Here is a 26,889-nt window from a genome sequence, read left to right as displayed (position 1 = left end):
CACTGTGGTCAAGCCACTTGGCTTTCTTTTAGTTCTAACATGCCAAGCTCTTCCCAGTTACCATTTCCTTTGTCTGGAATGCTCTTTCCTCTGACTCTCTAAGTAACTAAGTAACTTATCCTTCAGGTTTTAGTTTTAAAATTCCTTCCCTGACACCACAATTGAAGTTAAATACCCCTATTGTTTCTCATCATAACCTTTATTTTTTATTCAAAGCATTTGCCACATTTGTAAGCATGTATTTTTGTCATTTTTGCTTAATGTCTGCCTCCCCTACTACAGTATAAGTTCCACAAGGGCAGGGACCATGCCGATGCTATTCACTGCAGAAGCCCTAGTGCCGGGCTCAGAGTAGCTACACAATAAATATTTATCCAATAAATGAATGAACCCTTGCATGGAAATGGTGTTAGAGAAAGCAAACAAATCCATAAAAGTTCTGCTGATCAGCTGAGTATTCAAACACTGAACTGAAGTTGCGGGGCTCCCCAATTTTTGCTTAAAAAGACTTTCTTGGCTAATTTTAATTTTATAGAACCACTGTTTTATACAAAACGTTTTTTTCTTCCATTGAACCAATGACTGGAAATAAGACTAAGGAAGTCTATACATGAGGAGAGGGCTTAAATAACCACATATTGTTCTTAGTGGGCCTAGGATCCCACTACAGAAATAGCAAGCAAGTTCTGGCCTTTTGTTTCCTCAATCAAACCTTCTTGTGACTGCTATTGGAAAGCTTATATCTATTTTAACCATGTATACATGTGTACATTTGTACATACACGTGCAGAGGATCTAAAGCAGTTCATTTTAAATCACAGATTTTGCAGCTGGGCTACTATTTCCTTCTCCTGTCATTTATATCAGGCAATATTTCATAAAATGACAACCTCCTGTAGCTGGAGGGATCCTTAGAGATTACCTAGCCCCACCTACTCATTTTGTAGATGGGGAAACAGAGATCCCAGAGACTGATATTAAGAGTTTCTCTGAATATTCTTCCTTTATGCAGATTTGACTGGCTCTTTATAATGTAATCCCTATATTTCATTGATTATTGCTGTAGGCTTTATACTAGAAATATTCTGTATAATCAAGAATGCTGGTGACTTTGGATAGGTTGCTGGGATCTTAGTGTCAATCCCAAATTCAGTAAAACTCAGAAAACTGAATCAAATCCCTCAATCTGAAAGGTGATGCATTCTAATTTGATGGGATGCCTAATTACAAAATAATTGGTGAAGCCCAGGTGACACTACCACCACTCAGCTAAGCAGGAGGATCTGTGGCACAGTTGACGGCTTATAGCCTACAATCAAGATGATTTTTCATTGCTGGCAGCTGCATGTTTAATTGGTCCTCTAGCTAAGGCTGCCCTGAAAGGTTCTGCAATCGGGTGAACCCATCTTTCTTGCAGCATCCATGGATATTCAGGAGATTAATATTTATCCACTCGCAACAGGGAAGGCATACTACGAAGAAGGCACTGTTTTGGGTCCCGAGGATGGTGTAAAATCAAAACCACCTCCTCACTCAGTAACCCCTGAATGTATTTGACTAAACTTCTAACTCCTTCACTCCTTACCAGCGACCAAATGACGACAGGACAGTGAACTGTAGAAAGCTGCCACTCTCAAAATCCTTTGACTAAGAATGCTCAAGGATAGGAAACCTGGGAAAAGGGTTCACAACACATTCTGTTTTCTAACATCAGGAATCTCAAAATCCTGGAGCTAAGAGAGACCCAGGAGGACATCAGCCCAATTCTTATTTTATGGATTAAGAAACAAGAGGTCCAGGAAAGGAAAAGTGACTGCTTCAGGATACAAAGTTTGACAAGAGGACTAAAATGCCTCTTTTTCATAAATATTACTGTGCCTTATTAGGCTTTTAAAAACACACATTTGTATTAAAAAACTGTTATTCACACATCTATATATGGCTTTCCCCCAACCCGCCTTGGTGAATTCTTCCAACTAACCAACATATCTATTTGAAAGGGAAAGGGGGTGGGGGTGCTTCCCTGGTGGCACAGTGGTTAAGAATCCGCCTGGCAAGGCAGGAGACACGAGCCCTGGTCCGGGAAGACCCCACATGCCATGGAGCAACTAAGCCCCTGCGCCACAGCTACTAAGCCTGCGCTCTAGAGCCCGCGAACCACAACTACTGAGCCCATGTGCCACAACTACTGAAGCCCGTGCGCCTAGAGCCCATGCTCCACAACAAGAGAAGCCACCACAATGAAGAGTAGCCCCCGCTCGCTGCAACTAGAGAAAGCCCGTGAGCAGCAACAAAGACCCAACGGCAGCCATAAATAAATAAATAAATAAATAAATAAATAAATAAATAAATAAGGGAAAGGGGGTAGCATAGTGATAGTAATTGAAATCTTCTATGTTTGATGCGTTGAATGGATTATCTCATTTTATCCTCACAACCCTCACAGGGTTCTTCTGCCTTAACAAATGAAGAAACTGGAGCCTCAGGACATGTAACTGTCTCAGAGTGGTTAAAAAGTTCTCCAGGTCTCACTCCAAAGTCCACATTCTAGCTTCTACCTGACTGCTGACATCACCGATGAAGAAGCAAGCAGCCTCTTGATTTAGGGAAGAACATGCTTATTGTAAAATTCAAAAGCAGAATCACCCTTTCCTGTTAATAATCTTTTTCAAAATGTAAGCCAAAAACTGTTTACATCCCTGTTTTCTTTGGGTTTTGCTTATATCTGAATTAAAAACAATGAGAGAGTCTGAATTATAAAGTTTTTCAGCAGATAAAAAACACATTTTCCCCATAAACTCAATAAAAAGACCAAAAAAGACCAGAAAAGCCCAGACACCCCAAAGAGAACCAAAGAAAGAACAATCTGTGCCCTTTCTAATCACCACCAAGTCAGAGAACTTGCAAATCTCACTTTACTCTCCAGATCCTTCCCCAACAATATGAGCAACAATTACCTCATTTGAATTTAATCCATCAACTGCAGCCAGAGGCACTTTCCCATGCAGCACTGTGCCAGTCACCTCTTTCATTCCAAATGCTGGGGAATCAAGGTCCTCCTTGATCCCCATTCCAGCAGGGGAAGCCTCCTCTAGAACAGGACTTCCTTCTTCTAAGACAGGCACTGAGTCAGTATGGGCAGTATCTCCCTGGAAGGGTACGCCAGCAGGGAACACTTCTTCCACAGCAGGCACTGCAGCAGCTGGGGCGGCAGGCTCCCCTGGGGTGGGCACTGCAGCAGTGGGGGCGGCAGGCTCCCCTGGGGTGGGCACTGCAGCAGCTGGGGCTGCAAACTCCCCTGGGGTAGGCACTGCAGCAGCTGGGGCGACAGGCTCCCCTGGGGTGGGCACTGCAGCAGCTGGGGCGGCAGCCTCCCCTGGGGTGGGCACTGCAGCAGCTGGGGCGGCAGGCTCCTCTGGGGTGGGCACTGCAGCAGCTAGGGCTGCAAACTCCCCTGGGGTAGGCACTGCAGCAGCTGGGGCGGCAGGCTCCTCTGGGGTGGACACTGCAGCAGCTAGGGCTGCAAACTCCCCTGGGGTGGGCACTGCAGCAGCTGGGGCAACAGGCTCCCCTGGGGTGGGCACTGCAGCAGCTGGGGCGGCAGGCTCCCCTGGGGTGGGCACTGCAGCAGCTGGGGCTGCAGGCTCCCCTGGGGTGGGCACTGCAGCAGCTGGGGCTGCAGGCTCCCCTGGGGTGGGCACTGCAGCAGCTGGGGCTGCAGGCTCCCCTGGGATGGGCACTGCAGCAGCTGGGGCTGCAGGCTCCCCTGGGGTGGGCACTGCAGCAGCTGGGGCGACAGGCTCCCCTGAGGTGGGCACTGCAGCAGCTGGGGCTGCAGGCTCCCCTGGGGTGGGCACTGCAGCAGCTGGGGCGGCAGGCTCCCCTGGGGTGGACACTGCAGCAGCTGGGGCGACAGGCTCCCCTGAGGTGGGCACTGCAGCAGCTGGGGCTGCAGGCTCCCCTGGGGTGGGCACTGCAGCAGCTGGGGCGGCAGGCTCCTCTGGGGTGGACACTGCAGCAGCTGGGGCTGCAAACTCCCCTGGGGTGGGCACTGCAGCAGCTGGGGCAGCAGGCTCCTCTGGGGTGGACACTGCAGCAGCTGGGGCTGCAAACTCCCCTGGGGTGGGCACTGCAGCAGCTGGGGCAGCAGGCTCCTCTGGGGTGGGTACTGCAGCAGCTAGGGCTGCAAACTCCCCTGGGGTGGGCACTGCAGCAGCTGGGGCTGCAGGCTCCCCTCGGGTAGGCACTGCAGCAGCTGGGGCTGCAGGCTCCCCTGGGGTGGGCACTGCAGCAACTGGGGTAGCAAGCTCCCCTGGGGTGGACACTGCAGCAGCTGGGGCTGCAGGCTTCCCTGGGGTGGGCACTGCAGCAGCTGGGGCTGCAGGCTTCCCTGGGGTGGGCACCACAGTAGTGGGAGGTGCAGGCTCCTCTCGAGTGGGCACTGCAGCAGCTGGGGCGGCAGGCTCCTCTGGGGTGGGCACCACAGTAGTGGGAGCTGCAAGCTCCCCTGTGGTGGGCACTGCAGCAGCTGGGGCAGCAGGCTCCTCTGGGGTGGGCACTGCAGCAGCGGGTACGGCAGGCTCCTCTGGGGTGGGCACTGCAGTAGTGGGAGCTGCAGGCTCCTCTCGAGTGGGCACTGCAGCAGCGGGTGCGGCAGGCTCCTCTGGGGTGGGCACTGCAGTAGTGGGGGCTACAGGCTCCTCTCGGGTGGACACTGCAGCAGCTGGGGCAGTCCCCTCCAGGGAGGATTCTGCAACAGCTAGTACATCCTCCTCTGTGATGGCCACTGGAGCAGGTGGAGCAGTCCCCTCAGGAGGAGGCACTGCAGCAGCTGGGGCAGCAGCCCTCTCTGTGGCTGACACTGCAGCAGCTGGGACATGTGCCTCCACGGTGGCCACTGGAACAACAGGTACATCCTCCTCTGGGAAGGGCACTGTAAGAGCAGCTACAGCAGTTCCCTCTGGGGCAGGCACTGCAGCATCTAGGGCATCTTCTTCTACAGTGGGCACTGCAGCAGTTGGGTCAGGCTTCTGTGGGATGGGTATCCATTCCTCCAAAATTGGTTCCGTATTACTAGCCTTGGTAACTTGTTCCTCCAGAAGGATATTTAGCAATGCATCTGAATCTCTCATTTCTGTTTCCCATCCCTCCAATGAGGCCATATTCAGCTTGGGCTTTATGTCATTCACAGCTTCCACTCCATCTCTGCTATGTCCCAGTCCTCCAACCTGCAGGTGCAGACTCAGGATCTCCGACTCTGGGGACTTCCTCTGGAGATCCTGGGAGACCCACTCTGGGAGGTCTCTAGGAAGATGTGCTGGGGCTCGGTCCTCCAGCCTGGCATCATAACCCAGTGCCTGTGCTTCACCATCCTCATCACAAGCTCCTTCCACGGACAACAATTCACAAAGGTCCACATCTCCCAAGGAAGTCAGACTGTTATTTCCTTGATTAGTAGCTCCTTTCTCACCTTCCCAATGAATCTCATCTGTTAGTAAATGTGAATCATATGGTAACGCCTCTACTTCAGATCCTGAGGTAACATCTATTAGTTCACAACTAACAGCAGAACTGAGTGGGACTCTCTCCACACACTCCTCGGCATCCCCCTCAACTTCACTACAGTCCAGCTGGGACAAACTGCCATTTTCTTTGGCCAGCTTGGCTTCAAAGCCTGATACATTTTCTTCATGAGAAGCCCTGTGATCAGAGTTGGACAATCCTCCTGGGTCTGGCTTTCCTGGTGACTCCAGATCAGCCGGGTGTCTAAAGTTAAATTCCCCTGCAGTCTCGGGGCTAAAAGGCACTTTTTCACCCTCCTCCTCACTAACAGTGGAAGCGTCCCTCACGGTATCAGAGTAGGCAGTAAGTTGCAAAGTATTAGGCACCTGAGAAGTATTAGGCACCTGAGAAGAATCCAGGGCTTTAAAATAGTCACAATCCAACCCAGGATCAGAGTCCTTTGCTCTTACATTTAAAACGCCTACATGCTCCTTTTCTAAGGCAGCCCCTGGAAAATGACTAATTACAAGTGAATTTTCTGCATCCTGGGATGGGGCCAGCCCTTCAGAAGAGGCTTGAGTCTCCAGCTCAACTAAAGGAGTTACTCCTTCTTCACATAAACACTCCTTTTCAAGTTCAAGAAACATCTGCACTGAATCTGTGTCAGAGAGCTGCTCTGAACTGGCAGGACCAACAGTGCATTCTAAATCTGAAACAAGACCCTCTAGCCCCTGAGCAGTTCTGTTTCTCAGTTCTCCTACAGCACTCTCACCTGTTAGAACACAACTGTAATCAAGAGATGCATCCTTGAGAACAGACGCCAAAAGGTTCTTAGCTGGCTGTGAGTCATCAGAGCAACAGATCTGACCAAGAGCTAGGGGGTCAAAAGTCCCCAAGACAGCAGCTGAGCAGTCGGCTCCTTCCTCCACCACTGCTACAGTGTTTGCTTGCTCTCTTTCTTCGAAAACATCTGCCAGGCTGTTCTTTTCCTCATCTGCCATTAGAAAAGTCTTTCCTCTCTCTGACAGTTTCTCTTCCTCCCACTCCTCCTCAGCCTCCATCATGATCCATCGCTCATCCTCCTCAAACTTTAGCTCAGACTCTGTTTTCTCTCTCAGGCTGGGGGTTATGAGAATATGCAACTCTGGATCCAACAGCTCTTCACTCAGGCAAGGGGAGAGAGGTGGCATTTCTACAGTGCAACCTGTGTCCTGAAGGGGGTGCTGCTTCTCGCCAAAGCCTCCCTTCGCCAAACTTTTCATGGCTCTGGGCCAGGTTGCACTTGAGAATATGTGTTCCTGCGTTACATCTGTGTTACCACTTGCTGCTGCAGCTTCTGACTCTAGAGGCTGGAATTCACGTGGAGAGATCTCACTGTGCTGCTGAAATCTGAAGTCTTGGCAATCTCCACCTAAGTTTTTCACATCCTGCCCTTCTGGAATACCTATGGATTTGGACACATGTTCCAGAGTTACAGACTCTGACTGAGGTTCCCTGTGGTCCAAATGACCAGAACTTTCTGTTAATGCAGAACTGGATTCCTTCTTCTCTTGCAAGCAAGGATTTGAAGCACCAGCTTCGGACACCTCACTGAGAGAAGCTTCCATCCTTTCTGCAAATTCTGGGAAATTCGGTGGCATGAAGGACTTCCATGATCTCCTGTTAACATTGTCCTTGCGTTCTGCATTTGGCCGCCTTCTGGGTGGCACAGGTGCTGACTTCTGCACATCACTGCTTAGCTTTAGTGCATCAAATATTATTCTCTCATCCAACTTTTTGCCTTCTGGTGCTCTGGATTCAAAAACATTAGCTGCTGCTCCTAATGTACCATTGCTGGATATAGTACTTCCTTCTATCTTTTCCATGGTGCTTTTTGAAGTCTGATTAAGCTTTGACCCCTGGTCAATTTGTTCATTTATCCTCATTGTATCATATATAGATCGCTGCGGAACATAGCAATCCTCTATATAGCCATCCTCTTCCTCTCCTTTCCCCAGGCAGATGGGGTTCTGCCTTAAACAGTCTGGCCTGCTGAGTGGCTTACCCATATTTTTCAAACAAGATGAACCATCAACCTTTAAAAAGTTTCTCACGGGTTCCCCCAAAATGCATTCTGCATAAGTTAAAAATCCTTTTACATGTTCGTAACCTCAAACCACCAATTGGAACTTCCCTCCAGAAAGGCCTGGAAGTCCCACTTTGAAACCATTCTGAGAGATGCTCTAAGAAGAACAGCTTTTTCCTCACCGGTTAGCAGCCTCATAGTTGCAGGCAGATAAATGGTATAACGTATTCAACAAACAAAATAATTCCTTCTATGGCTTTTTTGTTTTTTTAAGAGCACTGCTCTTTCCAATTCAGTCAGTTAAAAATCATCTGATATTGACAAGTCTTATTCAATATCTAGTTCCACTCACTTCTCACCCAAGCAGAGTTGGAAGCAGAGGATTTATATCGATTGTGTCCTTTAATAACAATGGCACAGCCCCTCTGGTCTTCAAGTATGGCCCAAGCTCCTAGGAATTCCTTTCATTTTATCCTCAGTTCCAGCCCTGGAGAGTCCAGCTGGTCTGAATTAGCCATTCGTCCTCCCTAGTTCGGGTGTTTGCATTTGAACTGGGCTGGTCGGCGGATATTCCTGCAACTTTAAACACAGGAAGTCCTTCATTCGCGGCCAGCTTGGGGCTTCCTGTCTCCAAAACATCATGGCATTGTTGTGGATCCCAGAACAGCCCTGCGCCGTGGCCGCCAAACAAGGCGAGTGGAGCCCGGCGCCGGGCCTTTCAGAGGCCGACAGGCTGCAGCGGCGGCCGAGGGTCACTCGGAAGGGCTCGCTCAGCGCTGCTCCCCCGCGCCGTGCCGCGCGCCCCGAGGGCCAGGGTTGCCTCACCGCAGGCTGGCAGGTGGCTCCCGGCCGCGCCGGCCTCCGGTCCCGCGCTCAGGAAGTTAGTTTGTCCCTCCGGCAGATGAGTCCCGCGTGCTGTGGGCGCCGCCTCCCGTCCCCGGCCCGCAGCCGCCGCGCCGCGGGCTGCATGTCAAGCAGCCGCCTCTATTCTCCGCCGCCGCCGGCCCCGCCGTCCTCCCCGCCCGCAGCTGTCACGGTCCCGGCATGCAAACTTCTGGCTGGGAACAAAAGGCTCCGCTCGGCCCGAGAGGGGGCGAGCCCTCCTCCCTCGCGCCGCGCGGCCCGCTCGCCCGCCGCTCGCTAGAAGTGCTCGGCTGGCGGGCTGCTCTCCTCCCCTTCCCCGCGCCGCCCCGCCCGGGCAGCCCCGCTGGACGCCGGGGAGCGCGACGCGGACAGCTAGGGGAGGAGGGCAGGGGCGGAGCCGCGGCGGGGAGCTGCCCGAGCGGGAAGGAGGGGGCGGCGGAGGCGATTGGAAGCCGAGGCACCGAAGGAGGGGCTTCTGCGCGGCTCCTGGCGAGGGAGCCCGGCGCCGGCCGCTCGGCTCACAGGCCCACGCCCACCGCGCCCCGCCGGGCCGGAGGGAGAGCCCCGCCCCCCGAGAGGGCGAGGGGCGGGGAGCGACACCCGCGTGAGTCTCGGCCGCGCCGCGCAAATCCCTTGACAAAGGAAAGCCCCGCCCTCCCGCCGCGGGCCGGGCCCCCGCTGCCCCCGCCGCCCCCGCCGCCCCCGCCGCCCCTGCCGCGTACCAACCCGCCGGGCTCCTAGCCCAAGGGCGAGCGAACCCAGAAGGGGCGCTCCCGCCCCCCCCCCAGCCAGCCGGCTCTGGCGAGGGCCACTCTGGGCCCCATCTGCCGGCAGGGTAGCGATGCCGCCCGCATCGCTCCCGGATTCGGCTCTGCCACCAAAAGGGTGTCCCTAGTCCCTCCAATGTCACCTTTAGCGCGCCTCTGCCGGGCCCAAGAACACTCCAGCCTTAAACCTGGCACTTAAATTCGGACCAAGTTATTGGATAAACTCCAGCACCTTCTCTCTTCGGCTCCTCACGTACGTCAGGTCTTGTTCCATTCCCCCACCAGGATTTCTTTGCCCACAGATGTGAATGGTGTTGAGGACTAGGGAATTGGGGGGCTGCGCGACGGTGGAGATGCTGGCAGCAGTGCCCCACACCCAAATACCTGGGCTCCTTTATTGCTGGGCACATCCAAGGAAACCTGAGCTCCTTGGGGCCAGCTGAAAAGCATGGGTATTTCAAGTCTCAAGATGGAAAATACTAGAGAAAAGTGGCCCACAATCCCGTCCACAGCTTTCTGGCTTTTAGAAAAGACATCTAGCGCTTCCCTGGTGGCACAGTAGTTAAGAATCTGCCCGCCAATGCAGGGGACACGGATTCGAGCCCTCGTCCGGAAAGACCCCACATGCCGCGGAGCAACTAAGCCCGTGCGCCACAACTACTGAGCCTGCGCTCTAGAGCCCGCAAGCCACAACCCCGCGAGCCACAACCACTGATGCCCATCCGCCTAGAGCCCGTGCTCCACAACAAGAGAAGCCACTGCAATGAGAAGCCCACACACCGCAACGAAGAGTAGTCCCTGCTCTCCGCAACTAGAGAAAGCCTGTGCGCAGCAACGAAGACCCAAAGCCGCCAAAAATAAATAAATTTATAAAAAGAAAAGAAAAGCCATCTAGTCACCTGGTGACTGTTAAAGTACAAAGGGCAACCCACGAAACTGTCCACCAGAGGCAGCTGCATATCTGAAGGGATGTAATATGCTGCTCCCTTTGTGATGGTCATTTTCTGATTTTATGAAGGAAAAAAAGTCTATTAAAATTACTGAATTGACCAGGTGGTCAATACAGGTAGTAAAACTTATAGAAAAGTTATTTCTGTCCTTTACACAGACAGTAAGTGAAGCCAATAGTTGGTGTATGGAGATCTGGCAATGATAAGCTGAGCCTTAGGCTTACTTGAGCCAGAGAGGTCCTTGGCAAAAATGAGGTGTCAGCTGAAGCCTGTGATCAGAATTAAGCAACCAAAAGACTGGCAAAATGTCTTACACTTCATTTCTCACTTTGAAGCTGATCAATTTCTGCCCACTCAAATCCAGAAGACTCTATCTGTAACTGAAAGGGAGGATGTGCAGACTAGATTGTGTCTTGACAGCCTTTCTAACTTGAATATTCTTTAGTTCTAAAACTGTTAAAGGAGCTGCCCCAGAATCCTGAGTCCTCCTGGTCCTATACTGCAAGACACTAGAAAACTGTCCTCTGAGGAACAAACAGCAGAAAGAACCAAGAATGCTTGACCTAGAGAAGGTTCCAAGCAATATGATGAAGTATCTAAAGGGCTGGGAAGTGGGAGGAAGGAAGCTTGTTCTGGATGTCTACTGAAGCTGGCACACTAAGATCCAAGGGCAGATGTCAAACCAACAAAGAGCTTTCTCACAGCTATTCAAAGAATAGGGTGTCCCCTAAAGGGATGACTTTTCTGACCCTGGAGGTGTCTGAGCAGAAATTCAAGCAATCACTTGGCAGAGATTTGGGGAACGAGATTTACAATTCCTCTAACAGTTTGTTCAAGATGAATTTTAAGGTCCCTTCAAACTCTAACACAATGTGACTGGAAGGCTTGATAAGCTTACAGATCTGATACTTTATGTTTCAGGGAATCTGGGTTTTAATTTTCCTTTAATTATTAAGTACAACTGGAAAAACCCAGGAAAGGCAAGATCAATTTCACTAGCAAATCTCCCTGGCCAAATACACTCACTTATGTGTTGAGATATCATAACAGACTGTTTAGTGTGCCAGGGGCCCTCTGGTTGGAAGAATCTGAGGAATTCTGGCTCTGGACTAAGGGTGGGTGGTTATTCTATTATGAAGAATGATATTGATGTGGAATCACAAACTTCATGGCCAGAAATTCCTTTCCTGTTTCCTCACCAAGGCAGGTGCCAGTCAATTCAGTCTTTTCTTAATCCCTCCCCACACCTATCTCCCTTATTCTCACCACTCTCGCCAATGCTCCATATTATAATATAAATAAATAAGTGGAGCATTTTAGCAACTATGAAGTTCAGATTCAAATTACTTATCAGCTTAAGTCACACTCTCTGACTAGTGTATTAGGAGACCATTACAGATAAATCTCCCCAAAATTCAAACACAGCCCAAAATTCAAACACAGCCTTGTGGAAAGGATTACATAAAGTTGGCCAATTATCCCCCCTCCCCTGCAAAAAGTACTTCGCTCCTTGTGTAAAATCATCAGTTTGTGTTTAGAAGGAAAGGAGGCACAAAGTCTCTTTCCTCCATGTCTTATATTTTTTTTTAATCTGTTCATGAGTTTCTCCTTAGTTTTGGTATGTGGAACTCTGCCAATAGCCATCTCAGTGACTGAAATAAATACCTGATACAGCTTTCAACTTCTTGTTACCCTGACAGCTCCAACAAAAAAAAGCATCTGTTCATTTCACATGCTGTGTGTAAACTTTTAAAAACAGAAGTACAGGGAGCACCCCTTTGGATGCTTCCCCCATTCCTATAACACAAATATCTGTGCTGATGCCAAATTTCAAATTAGTTTCCAATTAGTTGATTACAGAGTTCAAAGAATTCTCTACTCATTTCAAAATTCCTAAGAACAGAATTGGTGTCAGATTTTCCTTTGGTGAACTTGGAAGAAAGAACAATCCTGGCCCTTCCTGCTATCTCCTAATTAAAACAGCAAGGTGGAGTCTCCTCACACCCTAACACAGCTCCCTTTCCAAGTTTTGGACTTGGCACTTTGCCTTTGTCTGCTCCAGACTTTTAAACCACCAGCCTCCTAGGAAAATCTGGAGACCCTAGATCCACACTTCCTCAGATTCTATACTGCCTTTTCATCCACCTCTCTCTCGGAGGATTAGTGCTGACTAGAGGAGGGGACAGAAGACTGGTTGGATCTTGCACATTTAAAATTTACAAAATGCCTTTCATCTTAGGATCTCTAGACTTTACAAGCGTTTATTTAGTGGCAAGTGGAAATTCCACAGTATTCGTCTGAACCTGTTGGGCATCAGTCACTACCATCCTTTTATTACATAAAGATGGCTACAGAGTGGCTCATTAAGCAATGCAGCATGATGTGAAGCTTGCTTTAAATGGGACACTAAGGATTTTGATGCTATTTGAGTTCTCGTGTATTTTTGAACTCATGAGAAAACTTTCCACACACTCTTCAGGAACTCTCATGACCTCTGTAAGCCCTTTCCTGCTTGTAGACTTTCCAAAAGACAGTGTATTAATCCCTCTTTAGCCACTCCCCAAGACAGTAGTGATGACAAAAGCAGAGGGCTTTGTAAGTGAGAAAAGGCCTAACAGAAGAGTGGGAGGAAGGAAAGCAGGGGATTACGGAGGGAATCACATTTACTCATTAGGATCTGGATATACAGAGACAGTAAAGAAAGGATTTCTAAGTGAAGGACTAGAGGCAGGAAACCTAAAGAGGTAGGGACCCTAAAGAAGCAAATTCAAGGTTATCATGGTTTAAGTTATAGGATATATGCAAGGGAAAAATGAAAGATCAGAATGTTAAGTAGCTCAAGGCCAGTTCACGAAGGCCCTTGAATGCCAAGCATGAACTTTTGCTTTATTCAGAACACCATGACTACACCAAGACTTACTTATTTAACTTACCAGGGGGTCATGCGAGTTATTGAGTGGTGTGTGGAAAGTTTCCTAAGAATTTGAGCCTGGCTGCTCATTCAACTGCCGTTTAATATATATTATTGCATTAAAAAAATCCAAATCCTTAATTTACAAATGACACTTAGGGTGCTAAACTTACTTTTCCAAAGGAACACAGCTATTAAACACCTAAGCTTCTTAAGATTTGAGCCTAGGTCTGCTGATACTGCACTGGTATCAATATGTATAGAACAGAGCGTAGTTGGGGAAGATGGAAGGTGGAACAATCAGCTAGGAGGGTTACACAGTTTAGGTAACAGGTAACAAAAGCCCGGACTCGTGAAACTGAGGAAGGGGGCGGTAAAGAAATTGCAGAGGCAGACGATTTGGACTTTACAACTGATCCAATAGAAGGTAGAGGTTAGGGGGGAAAAATAAATTTAAAATAAGGCTGTCATATTACTCTTGGATGACTGAGGGCACAGTAGTACTATAAAACAGCAGCAGAGAGGAAGAAAATACTGAAGGAGACAGCACATTCCATGTGGAGCATACTGAGTGTGAGGGACTCAAAGGCTACCCATGTGGAGGTGTCCAGAAAGACTGAAGTTCAGGGCAGAGATAGATACGTGGAAACCTTCTCTTGTAGAACAGTGAGGGGTTGGACATCCTGGGGCTGAGTGTGGAGAGAGGGGAGAAGAGGGCAGATGACGGGATTTCAGGCACCACATGTTGGGGAGGTAGAAAGACAAACCAAAACAGAAAGCAGACGAGCAGCCAGAGAAGAAAATGGAGAGAGCACAAGGTCAGGAAAGTAAATGGACAGGAGGGTTTTAAGAAAGAAGATATGATGTTAAATGGTGCACAAGGAATGAGGAAGACAATGAGTTAGACAAGGCCACTAGCCTTGGCAACTAGGACGTCAGTGAGTACTTCCGAAAGAATGGTTTCAGTGCAGTGATGGGGGCTGGGTCAGACTGTAGGGGATTAAGGATAAGCAGTGGTGAGAAAGTAAGTATTGGTCCTCCCTTATTGCGACTCTTCTTTTGGCTTCCATGACACTGTGCTATACTGATGGTACCTTTCTAGCCAGTCCTTCTTTTGTGTCTTTGGGCTCCTCTTCCCGTCCTCTTAAGGCAAGTAATTCCACAAGGTGTAGCCTTGATTCTTTTCATTTGTTCAACAAATATTTATTGGGATCTACTATGTGCCCTAAACTATGCCAGACACTAAGGGAGAGAGTGATGAGCAAGACATGATCAGGAGCCTACGTTCTAGTACAGGAGACAGATATTCATTTTAATTCAATTGCAATAAGTACTCTGAAGGAAAAGCAAACAGTGCTATGAGAGCATCTGTCAAGGGCCCTGATGTGGTCTGGAGGTTCAGGGGAGACATCCTTGAGAAAGTGACCATGTGGGCTTTCACTTAACACCAAGAGTAGCCTTTCCAATTCTAGGATGGCATGACTTCACAACTTTCACAAAGTAGCAACTTCACAAAGGTGCGTAGCTATTTCTATGAAACAGATCCCTGGGCTGAATCTCTAAGGAATCTTGCTGTAGGGGTCCTCTCTCCAATATCAGAAAAGGAGGTAAAATAAGTAATACAGAGTCAAGAGATTTTTGAAAACTCTTTCATTTTGTTACTAAAGCAATTCTTATCACTGATCACAAACAAACAAGTTAGGTTTGAATTTAAAGAATTAGACCCAAATCAGAGCTCTTCCTCTGGGAGTGAACTGCAAAATGAGAGAGATATTAAATGGTTTACTTGAATGGATGCAATGAATTCAAGCTGGAGAAGACCTAAGACAGGTTCAATTTCTTTGAATTCTTATCATCTTCTTCCCTTGCTCACAAATACACGTAACCAAATACTAGAAATATACATTTGCTGAAAGCTTTTCTGTAAAACATCTTGATCTGGTATATGTGCTTGGCAGAGAGATTAATTATATCTGTGTTTTTAAGCTGCTTCCTCTGAAATTAAGCTGATATTTTTCCCCCTCACATCTTAATGTTTTAATTAAAGATTGATTAATATTAAGAGGTGTCTCTCTCAAAGATGCTGACTTGGTAGTTGCCATTGTATGGCAACAGAGGAAGGTAACATGGTCTATGCTATAAGCTAATTAGGCCAAGGACCCTGAGATCATTAAAGCTGATCTGCTAGGTAACTGAGTGTCTGGGGAAGTCACTGAGCTGGTAATGGCTTCTGGTTAATTCTGGTTAATGATTTGAAAATAATACTGATTTGTAGAGCACATAAGCCAAGGTCAAAATGGTCTCAGAGAAACTTGCTGGCTGTGGGATTCTGATATCAATGAATGAATAAATTAATTAATAACCATGTATATGTGTGTATGTGTACATACAGTATATTTAAAGCTGTGTTAAGGAGTCAGGACCTAAACCTGCCTATGTATTGCTGGTATAGGGCTGGAAACGAGCTCTTCATTTGTTCCCCAGAAAAACTGCTCAGGAAGGCTCTTTGTCCATCCACCTGTTTCATTGCTGTCATCAAACTAATTTACTTTATCTTCATCATTTCCATTTTTTCAAGAAGAAAAAGAACTAATGTAATCTGGTGCTGGGTCTTAGATCAAATCTTCTGGGGAATGATCAAGCTGTAGGCACCAAGGGAATAACTTTTCTTATTAAAAAGATTTCATAATATTATAATTTGTGTGTCTGGATAAACTTCTTAAAAGAATATTATCATTTATTGAGCACTTAGTATCTGCCTAGGGTTTTCATCTACATCACTTCATTTAATTCTCATAAAAACCCTAAAGGTAGGATTTACCACTGTTCACATTTTATAGTTGAAATAACTATACAGAGAGGTTAAGTAATTTCCCCCAAGGTCACTCAGCTAGTAAATGATAGAGCCAGAATTCAAAGTTGAATATTTCTGACTCAACCTCATATTCAATTTTTCTCACTACGCCAAGCTGAATGAAGTATGAAGATTCTTCTTGGTGTCAACTGGTTGAGTAAATGACAGTGACTCTAATGTAATGGGTAACTACAAGACAGTATTTCAGAACCTGGCTTTCTTCAGGTGCATCTAAAGTAGTAAATTCCTTAGTTTTACTTTGTTCAGGCTAATACTGAAATGAAACTGTGTTCCTTTAACATATGCTAACTAGTAGAGAAGGAAGGGAGCCCAGAGGCAAGATGTAGAGGTGAGGAATCCAGGCTAGGATTAGAATTTCTCAGGACACACAAGGATTTACGTCAAGTGTTGCAGAACAGTCAGCATTTTGAATCCTACAGCTCACGTGGCACATGAGAAATAAAGAGCATTCACTCAATCAGTCAAATGTTCACTAATCTCCCATATACCCATATGCTAACTACTGTGAGAGACACAAAAATGGATATGTTAAGATGAGGGATGGGACAATGCATATAATCATTAAATGCCAAAATTAGGCAGTATATGATGAAGGCCAAATGAGTTACACATATTAAGTGATTTAAGAGAACGGGAGAAGTAGTGAGCTAGCCTGGGGGGGGAGCGATCAAGAAGGTTTTGAGGAGATCAGGTATGAGTAGAAATCAAATAGGTAAAATGAATAAGGAGTGTTTGGGATAAGTGGATGGAGTGGATGGTCTATATAGGAAACAAGACTGGATAGACAGTAGGGATCAAAAATGTGGTTTCTAAGACTGGAGAAGCAAAAGAGTGGAGGCACAGATACAGACCAGTTTTGCAGGATGCCACCACTTAATCCATCAGATCGGATGGCTCCTGTATTGATCTGGGGGAAGGATAAGCACTCACAGAAAGAAGGGTGAATACAGACAGATGCTAAGGGAAAACCACCTTGGAGGCCCAAGTTTTAGAAGGCTACAGCATAATTTATGTCTGTTTTTTCCGTGGGAACCATGTGCGTACACGCTAGCTGTCCAATCACACTAGTTCTCTGCATTCCTAACAGTGGATCTTTTGTTCCAAATAGCAAGGCTCAAAAGAGACAGAGTCTGATAAAATCACACTGAGGTCAGTACTCCCAGCTGGTGCAGGGCTGATGCCATTCCACAACACACCCTACAGGAAGCAGCTTGAGATACACAGCTGATTGATTTCCACAGCAGGAACCTTGTGGCAGGCAGGGTGGGGTGGGGACTGGTGGAGCATGGAGAGAATTCTTTAGCCACTGACTCAAATTAGTTCCCCAAGATCCTGACTTGATCCAACGGATCTGTACAAGTCGTTCTCAGAACCAACACTGTTTCTTAACTAAATTTTGAAAAAAGGGAGGAAAACCACCAAGCTTCCCCAGGCAATGGGACTATTTCATCAGTTAACTCTTACTTGTTATGGAATCTGAAAAGGGCAAAATATCAAAACCCCCTACATTTCTAGAAGTGGGCTGAATAACCCTTTATTGTAAGGGGCTATCCTGTGTATTATAGGAAATTTAGCAGCACCCACTAGATGCCAGTAGCAACCTCCCCAGTTGTGACAGTAAAAAATGTCTCTAGACATTGTCAAATGTCCTCCAAGGACCAAAACTGCTCCTCCCACCCCCATTGAGGGCCACTGGTCAAGCACGAGTTTTGGTGCCAAACAGATCTTTCCAATCCCGGCTCTAACATTTATTTGCTCTGTGCTTGAACAAGTTACTTTAACATCTTCAAATCTCAGTTTTCTTACCTGCAACTGGGATTTTAAATGTCTGATTTACGGGGGGGTTAGGATCGGAGATAATTTAGACTTAGGTCTCTCTTACTGTTCTTACCACTATATCACCACCACTGCAATTCTTTGTGCCTGTTTCTCCTACTGCACTGTTAACTAGAGACTATCTGAGACCCCAGCTCTCACCACAAGGACTGGCCCAGAGCAAGTGCTCAATAAGGATGGACTGAAAGGAATACAGAGCCCCTTCCTCCTAACCCCCAAAAAGTGATCCACGGACCACCACCTTGCAGCACTTATTCTCATCCCTGGGTGGCCAAAGTTCTGAAAGGTCCACATTTCAAATCACAGTACTGGTGGTAGGAAAATAGCTTGTGAAGGCCCAGGGGATAAGTGTTATCCCATTAATCTTCCACAGTCACTAACAGAGACTGGTATTTGAAAAGCACTCGGTAGTGGCACTGGCAAAGTAATAAGGAAGGTGGGGAGGGAGTACATTCTCCCCATAGCTAGGTTTTTCCAACCAGGACAGCTGAGACTTGGGAAGAGTCTGTCTGGCAGGAGACAGCCTTTTGGTGCAGTAATGCTTTGGTGCAGTGACCTGACCTGACCTGCTCCCTGTGGGACTGATTTTATTCCTGGTAAACCAACCACCTCTAACAACAAAATGCCCTTAAAAGCAACTCATCGTACTTCCTAGAGAATCACCACTTATAGCTCGTGTGCCAGCCAGCTAGCTGCAAAGTGCCCAGGACTAGGCTAAGGCTGAGACCACTTAACATGCATTCTAGATACAGCGAGAAACAGCCCCGTTCTGCAAGTCTGTGCTTATCTCAATCACGTCCACTAATCAAAACTCAACAATAAACACAAGTTCTGCACAGGATAAATTCTAGTTTTTCTGGACACACATGTTTCACATGACGATCAATCTTGGTTGCAAATGATACATGCTGACACTACATGTGAAGAATTTCAGTAAACTCAAAGAGAAACTCCTCACTCCTTCCTTCTGGTTGAGGATATATTCGCTTTTGCTTTAAAATCTTCCCTTTGCTATCAAAATTTCCAGACGGATTTTTGTGAAATCCATCAACACTTTCTTGACGCCCTTCCATTTGATTTTACTACCTTCACTGAGGCGTGAGGCTCCTTCAAGATGATGTAATGGCAACAATCTTGGGATTTTGCTTGTGGTGCTGATATTTAAAATATTAATGGCAAAACTTTAAAATGGGGCTGGAAAAAGTTCAACATGAAGCAAACTTAAGGGTATTAAAGGCTCCTTCACCTTCTCCCCACCCAGCTGCTACGGTGTGGGTGGAGAGGATTATTACAGAGCATTGGAATTCTTGTGGGGGGGGAGGGAGGTGCCGAGGGGGATGGTCACATAAGGGTTATAAATATCAGCAGAGAACTGTGAGCTCCTGGGCTGAGAACAGACTGTAGTCTCCCCTTAAAGGCACAGAGCAAGGAAGCTCCCTCAAGTATTTCCACAAAGGAAGTTCCTCTTCTCCATAGAAATGCTCCATCAGCTGAACACCTGCATCAACCACTCTATGCAAAAGAAACCGCAGCTGCCAGGAAAAGTGACTGAGATTTTTAAACCAAACACAGATCAGCACCAGCAAAAATAAAGAATCCAGGGCCCAGCCTAAGGGTGTTGCTAACTACACAGTCATAATCAGATTACCAGAAGGTAGCTTGCCACGTCAATATTTATCTTAACGAGCACCTTTTCCAACTGAGTCCTAAATTTCCCACATACAGGTGGCAATTTTCTCCTATCTAGGGCAATGGTTCTCAACTGAGGGAAAATTTTTCTTTCCAGGGGACATCTGGCAATGTCTAGAGGCATTTTTGGCTGTCACACTGGGGAAAGGTTGCTACTGGCATCTAGTGGGCAAAGATCAGGGGTGCTGCTAAACATCCTACAATGCACCGGACAGCTGCCCACAACAAAGAATCATCCAGCCCAAAATATCAGGAGTGCTCAAGTTGAGAAACCCTGTTCTAGGGCATTCGTTTTACTTCCTTGGACCCCAGTAGTTCCTATTGGAGTAGCCTTGTTTAAGGAAGAAGGAAAAAACCAAGGCAGGCCAAAGGTCAGCACAAGGCAGTGCAGGCAGGGGTGGTGAGGGTCTACTCATCTTATCTTGACTGCTGTAAAGCTGGAGATACCTAAACCTCCGCTGACAGACAGGTCACACCAAGTGTGATTTCCTTTCTCTCCAAAGGCAGGTAGATAATGCTAACCTCACTTGCTTTCTTCTCTGGTAAATCTAACTGGCAAAGACGCAGATGAGCTGATACTGCCTTTATAATTATTTGAAAGTAAGGAGTGAATATCTATCATTGTGCAAACTGGCAGTCTCTCAGCTCCATGGCAGGCCCTGTCCTCCAAGAGTTTTCACATGTGCTCACAGTGAAGCTTATGCTTGCTTTCCATGAGGCCAAAAAATAAGATGAACAGGTTTATGGGGCTTTCTTGTTCTGGCTTCATAGTAGGATAGAGGTCCCCAGACAGAAGCTGCAAGTGTATGCAGTCCCTGACCCTGGGCTCTACTCAGACTGAATCAGGACTGAGAACAGTCCTAAGAAAGCCTGCTGCCTTACCTGTAGCGCACCAAACCCCAAACCTCCACATGTCCTGACTGAGAGGCAGGTGTGGTTCCTAAGGGGGATGCAAGGGAGGGGCTGGTGTAAGACTCAGAATGATCTCAATTCTTGATTACAAAACCTACATAGGGAATTTCAAAATGAGGAAAGCTTCTTGTTATCATCAGACTTATAGATTTCTTCTCCAAATCTGGAGTCTTTCTCTTCCCTTCCTAGGAAGGTCACCCTGGGGGAATTCTTTGACTTAAGTTTCAGTGAAATAAAGGTCCTTCCTTTCTTGTTAGACTCTAGTTATATATATACAGTTCCTTTTCCTCACTAATCAGAGACTCTCTTGTTCAGGAAAACGGAATTTCCTGAAGAGATTAGCCAAAGTCTTTTCCTTCCAGTTTTCTGCAAACATGCTCAATATTCTCTTTCGTGATTTCTGGAATGGCTTCTTCCTTTCTACTTCCAACAGAGAGCAGAACCCAGTAAAGCGCCTAACTCAGGAGGTTTGAGGTTTTTGCCTGTTTAGTGGGAAAGGACTCTCTTCCATTCCCATCTGATAGGTCCTCACTGGCTGTCCAGATTCTATCAATTATTCAGAAGCAATCGAGGGAAAAGTCTTTCCTAGGAATAATGACTTTCAGTTTTTCACATTCATTTAAGAAGGAAATAACTTTTCCCAGAGGCTAACTGCCTTTCCTAGCATTTTTCAGCACTGTTGCACAGTCCCAAGTAAGCCTGGGGTTCTCCACAGACCTGACTCATTTGTCTATTCTGACCATCCCCAGTGGAGTCAGCTAGGTCAAAGCACAGCCCACGTTTCCGTCTCACAGATTCATACCCTCTTCTCTACAGCAGATTCTGTGCTGAGAGTGTGATCCCATCGTAAAAAGACAAGAGTTGAAAACTTAAAGCGAACACTGTTTTTTTAATACTTACCTTCATCTCTGTTTTTTCTTATTAAAAACAATTTGAATCTGAAAGCAGAGTCACACTGTATGCATCTGGTCTGCTGCTGGTGTGAGGGAAGATTAATCTATCGCTGGACTACTCAGCACATTAACCCAGGAACTCAACGCTCAGATCATGAAAATGACTCAGTCCTCAGAATGGGTCCAAAAAGACCTTCCCTTGGCTCAGCCTCTAGGGAACTGTGAACTGACACACAGAGCTTTTCCCTTCTCATTGTTTTCACTTCCCATGAGCTCAGCATGAGCTAAGCCAGTACTGTATTCCTCCCCTCCTGCCTGAAAACCTTTGCTGGGAAGAGGCAAAAACTCTTCCTAAAGCCCTTGACTTTACAAGGTGGACCTGTGGAACCAGGCTTCTGATTTGCACCCCCAGCTGGAGGAGGGTACACACGGGCACCCAACTTCACCACCCTCCTTCTCGCACTCATCTTCTCATCTTGCCTTGTCACCACCAGTTGCCTGCAGATAAACACACTGGCCCCAGCCGCCATATCCACAGTATTGGTGGTGGGAGGCTTCTTCTTAGAAAGCAGCAAAACAAGTTTGTTATCCCAAGCAACTAAGCAGCTACTGAACCCTGAGTGCTGCTGGGCTACATACTAGGATACAAATAAAATACGGGAATGTCCAATAATTTCTCATAAGCTTTCAGCAACGTCAAAATTCAGAAATGCCTCTAGAAACCAAGAATTAAATGAAAAGGAAACAATCGCTTGTCCTCAAATCCAAACACTATATATGCCTGCCTGTGGATTCTTTTTTATATCCTAGGTCATATTTAATGCAATTTTAACAGGCTTGTTTAGTTTGTTTTCTAGCTCACTGAAGATCAGAAGGGACAGACTGCTCAAGGCAGACTCAGTGACAGCAGTGAAAAGTAATAGCAGTGAGAAATAATACCTGATATCAGGGTAATGGGGGAAAAGGCAGAAACTACATCCCCCCATGTATACATACACATACACATACATCCAACCCAACCAGTATAGCAATTAGAGGCCCTGAACAAGGACTTCAATACAGAACTCAAACTGCATGGTAGTTTAAGAACATTTAGTACAAAGCAGCCTCACCATAGTAGAGAACAGTATAATCTGTTTAGTAATGTTAACCTGCACTCATAAAAACTTACACACAATATAATATTTAGGAAATTAGGCAAATAAAAGTTAAAATAATTCCATATAAACCAGAATCTAGTTTGATAAAACTATTTTGGTGCCTCAAGGGATAAGCTTCAATTTTCTAAAAAACTCATTTAGTTGGTTAGACAGTTGATTCTAAGTAACCCAGATCCAAGTAAATCAGATAAATGAAGCATGCCTGTAGCAGAGCCTCTGCTTTTGAGGGGCTTACAGTGGAAGAGGGAAGAGAAGCCCACGTGGTGAAGCAGGAAAGGCCACCCAGCCACTGGATTAGGTGTGGGCGTTTCCCAGAGGATAACATGTGGGCTCATGGCTTTGAACCTTCTCTACCTACCCCTTCCTCCCCCGGTGCCTCAAGAATCCCAAATACGACTTGTGTTGCTCCACATTGCACTGTAAGGGGGTCTTCAGCCAATGCCTCACCTTAGTGTGCTAAACATCCCCCAAGCTAGAGGGCCCTTGTGAAACAGCCACCTTTCTGCATCTGGATCCTGTCTACAAATTTGTGATCTTTTTCGGGACCAAGTGGCTCTGACCTGGCATCAACACCACCTTTCCATACATATTTTTAATAGAAAGAATCCTAACAGGCAGGGGCTCTGAGAGAACAAATTAAGTCTGATGGCAGAGTGTTACTGTGTAAATAGGAACAATCACCACTGGTGATGGAAGTAAGGTATCCTTTCCAAATCTACTCCAGGCACCGAGAAGGAAAGAGCAAGCAAACAGGCCTCCAGCAGGGAAGCGAGGCGCTTTTAGATAAGTCTTGGGGTGAAAGGCTCATGCAGTGAGAGCCAAGACCCAGCAGACAGCCCTGGGTTCCAAACCCAGACCTGGCAAATTTGCGCTTTTGAGTCAACTCCTCTCATCTTCCCGGTTGTTTTAATATAGACTCACAAAATCTCAGGACTGGAAATTCTGACTCAGGCAAATAATCAAAATATTTTTGCAGTTAAGGCAGTGCTTCTCAAACTCTCGTACGGGCAGAGAACTTGTGCTCTTGAGGAGTCTAAGGTGTAGTCTCAAGCACTACTTGCTACAAGTGGAAAATTTCTTTGAAGTGTCATGTTTCGTCTTAATAATTCATGAGAATTTTTCATTTTATCTCATAATACATCAGTAATACATCAATAATTTTCCCTCAAAATCTGTGAAAAAATCCACACTTTAGCAAGATGAGCCCATGTTTATCTTATGGATTCTCACACCGATATGAAAAACAGGGCCCTCAACAAACATTCACTACTGTTACAAAATTGGTTAATTTGAAATCTCAAGAAATCATAGGAGAAGATTCTTAGAGTAAGAAATAAGGTTTGGACATTTCTTTCCATACCCTTAATTGGTTATAAACATTAAAATAAATTACAATAGAAAAATGTTCTAACCAGTTGCCCAGAAGTCCAAGAGACTGTCTAGTCTCCAAACTGTGTGCTATGGTGGTGATGGAAGTGAGAATAATGAAACCAGGGACAGAAGTTAAGATGTGTACTCAATCGGTCTCCAAGTTACAAGAAAAGAAATACACATATTAGACAGAAAAAGATTAAAAAACAAGGGTAAGACTTACTTTAAAATCTGCTAATTGTTGGTTGATGACATCCACCTCGGTCCCCACTACCCACTGGAGCGCCTCTCCCTCCTCTGCCGCTGTGGTCATGTCACTGAGTGCTTTCAGCTTCCGATAGAAGTCCTCAACCCGGCCCAGGGTCAGCTCCAGCTGCTCCTGCCGAGCTTTACTCCTCTCCATCAGTTTGCCACACTGTTTGCTCAGGGCTTCTAGCTCCCTCTTGAGTCCTAACAAGTCCAGAGTCCCTTCTTCCTCCAGCATTTGTCGGCACTCTGCTTCAGAGGCTTCTATGTCTAACTTGAGGGCTTGGATTTTGTTAAGGAACAGCCGTACATCCTCGATCTGGGACTGGAGGCTATCAGTGTCTCTGCCGATAGCACCCATGCCATCGAGCTCGTCGTCCAGGTCTGCCAGCTGAGAAAACATTTCTCGGACTCGACAGTGAAACTGGCCAATGCCCTCCAGCTTGTTTTCCATTGCCATGCAACCACTGTTCACTCTTTGCTTCACTTCTAGGAACTCCTGCTGGGTGACCTCAGCTTGACGCAGAAGTTGGGAAGCATCAGATCCGTCCGGGGCATCTTCTACCAGGCCCCGAGTGAAGTTCCTCAGATAGTCCACCTGTGGCTCCAGGGTCTGCAGCACTTCCTGTTGGGCTCTTAGCTTCTCCAGGTTCTTGTTGCTGCAGGCTTGAGAGCCAAGAGCATCAAAGATCTCAAGTTGGTGTTTGGCCCCTTCAACTTTCTTTTCAATATTCTTAAAGCTTTCCTGGAACTCCTTGAGCCTCTGAGTCATTTCTTCAAGGGACCCTGTTTTGGCCTGTAGCTCTTCTGTAATGGAATCCATGTTCTGGTTGATCCCAGCCTTCTCATCCCGGATATCATCCTCATCCGTTTCTGAAGAGTTGATCAGAATGTCAGCAGCACTGTTCAGGATTTCTAGCAGGGAGCGGCGCTTTTCCACCTCACTCAGCATAGCCTTTGATCTCAGGAGATTGGACTCCAGCTGCACTGGATCCAGAGTGACCTGCAAGTCAGACATCTTGACCTTACAATCTTCTATCCATGGCACGAGATCTTCCACGTGCCACTGATATTTCTGAGCTTTCTGCAGACAGTCCTTGAGCCTGGACTGTCTGTCTGCAGTTTTTTTACTAAGCTCTTCCCAATGGCTTTTGAGCTCAAAGAGCTGGTTTTGTAAAGTTTTCTTCTCTTCTCCAGGAGGTACAGAAAGAAGCAGAGATTCTCCTTCTGCCACAATCACCTCATAGGAACCACTGTGTTGGTTAAGGTTCTTCTGAAACTCTTCATTCTCCTGTAGCTGAGACTGCAGCCGCTCTAATTTTGCAGAAATTGGGCGGTTTTTTGCTTGCTGGCTTTGTTTGTCATCCAACCAGGTTCTCAGCTCATCAAACATCTGCTGGAACTGCTGGGTGCTGGCAAGAGCTGCCTGGAGTCTGTTCATGCGATCGGCTGAAACGAGAAAATCAAATTTAAATCGTCAAGTCTGAACATGGCATTTAAAATGTTTGCTGAGAGCACACGGTCTAATCTTAGGAAAAGGAGGAAACTAATGCTAATTGAGGGTCTACCATAAAGGAAGCACATAGCTAGGCTCTTTCATATACTGTATCCTATTTAACCCTCACATCAACCTTGTAAGGTGATCTGAGTAACAGAAGGAAACTTTTAACTTCTAAGCTGGTAAAAAGCCATAAATGTTTCTAGAAAAAGAGGCAACAAATCAATGACAAATTTTTTCTTGTATAAGGCCATCCTAAAAAGTCTAGAACATGTTCTAATTTTGTATATATGGTATATGTGTGTGTGCGTACACATACAGTATGAAGAAAATAAGTGAGTATCAGTGAAAGTATGTGTGTAACTCCACCTATAAGTACCTCTACGAATCTCTACCTGCTGGCTAGACTTATATTAGTGTTCTTATCTCTTAGATTATGGTGTGTAAAGCTTCACATATTGCTAGTGCCCAATCAATGTGTAATGACCATGGCAGTCCTCACTGTAGGTGGACAAAGGGATAGAGTAACACTATTCTGAGTCCAAAAGCTACTTAAGGGTCGCCCTAGATTCTTGGGACCACTAATCCACTCCTCCTTTTGGCTTGCCGCTAATAATGGCAGCAGTGTATTCCTCACCTGCAAGGTCTTCTAAACCTTGGAGAGGCAGGGCAACAGTCTCCAAACGCTTCTTCAGTTCATCCTTGAGGTACTGCTCTCCAATGAGCACTGAAAGTTCATCGCAGAGTGTCTGCGCCTCCTTAATCTTGTGGTCTAACTGCTCCACGTCAGATCGAATCTCACTGGTCTCCTCCAACTGCTGCTTCACAGCCTCAGGTTGGGTGCTGATGGCCGACTGGCCACTCAGTCGCTGTCTGACTGCCTTCACTTTCTCTGACAAGTCCTGGAGCAGTTCCTGGTACTGGGTGCTTTTGACAATAGCTTGGTCAATTTGGCTGGAACGGGAATTAAGTTTGTCAGTCAGCTCAATCCACTTCTGACTGACGCTCTGGAGCTCCTTCTGTACTTGGCTGGTGGAAGGAGAGACGTCTCCAGGGCCTGTTAAGATGCCCTGAGCTGCCTCGTTCAGCTGCTCATGCTGTTGCCTACGCGCTTCAAATTCCTTCAGCATAAACTGTAATAGAAATGACACCAAGATGTTTAGAGAGAAAAGACAGATCTAAAAACATTGTCAAAACAAAAACTGATTTTGGATTGTGCCAAGCAGGGCCAACTCCTTTTGAAAATAAACCAGAAAACTCCAAAGACCAGGCTACTATGAAAATGCAGTATCACTTTTAACAACTGCTTAATAAAAACCTGTTGTTTTTAAAGGATCATTGATTGTGTCT

General features: G+C 46.6%; 1 protein-coding gene across 4 annotated transcripts in view; it reads right to left on the bottom strand.

Moving 5' to 3' along the window:
- Nucleotides 1-26,889, bottom strand: part of MACF1 (microtubule actin crosslinking factor 1) — a 329,628-nt gene that overhangs the window by 58,284 nt on the left and 244,455 nt on the right. For 3 of the 4 annotated variants that reach the window (XM_057535030.1, XM_057535517.1, XM_057534539.1), the window contains exons 57-58: nt 26,177-26,672; nt 24,019-25,490 (exon numbers count right to left, since the gene is read on the bottom strand). In XM_057535030.1, the coding sequence (XP_057391013.1) occupies nt 24,019-25,490; nt 26,177-26,672 (1,968 nt within the window). Of the gene's footprint in view, nt 1-2,957; nt 7,698-24,018; nt 25,491-26,176; nt 26,673-26,889 lie in introns of those variants that run through there. The other variant, XM_057536092.1, reaches the window with a different exon arrangement.

Source organism: Balaenoptera acutorostrata, chromosome 1 (assembly GCF_949987535.1).
Source record: "Balaenoptera acutorostrata chromosome 1, mBalAcu1.1, whole genome shotgun sequence".
In the NCBI taxonomy this organism is placed as follows: domain Eukaryota; kingdom Metazoa; phylum Chordata; class Mammalia; order Artiodactyla; family Balaenopteridae; genus Balaenoptera; species Balaenoptera acutorostrata.
Note: the sequence above shows the minus strand (reverse complement) of the source record. Positions and strands in the feature narration are given on the sequence as shown.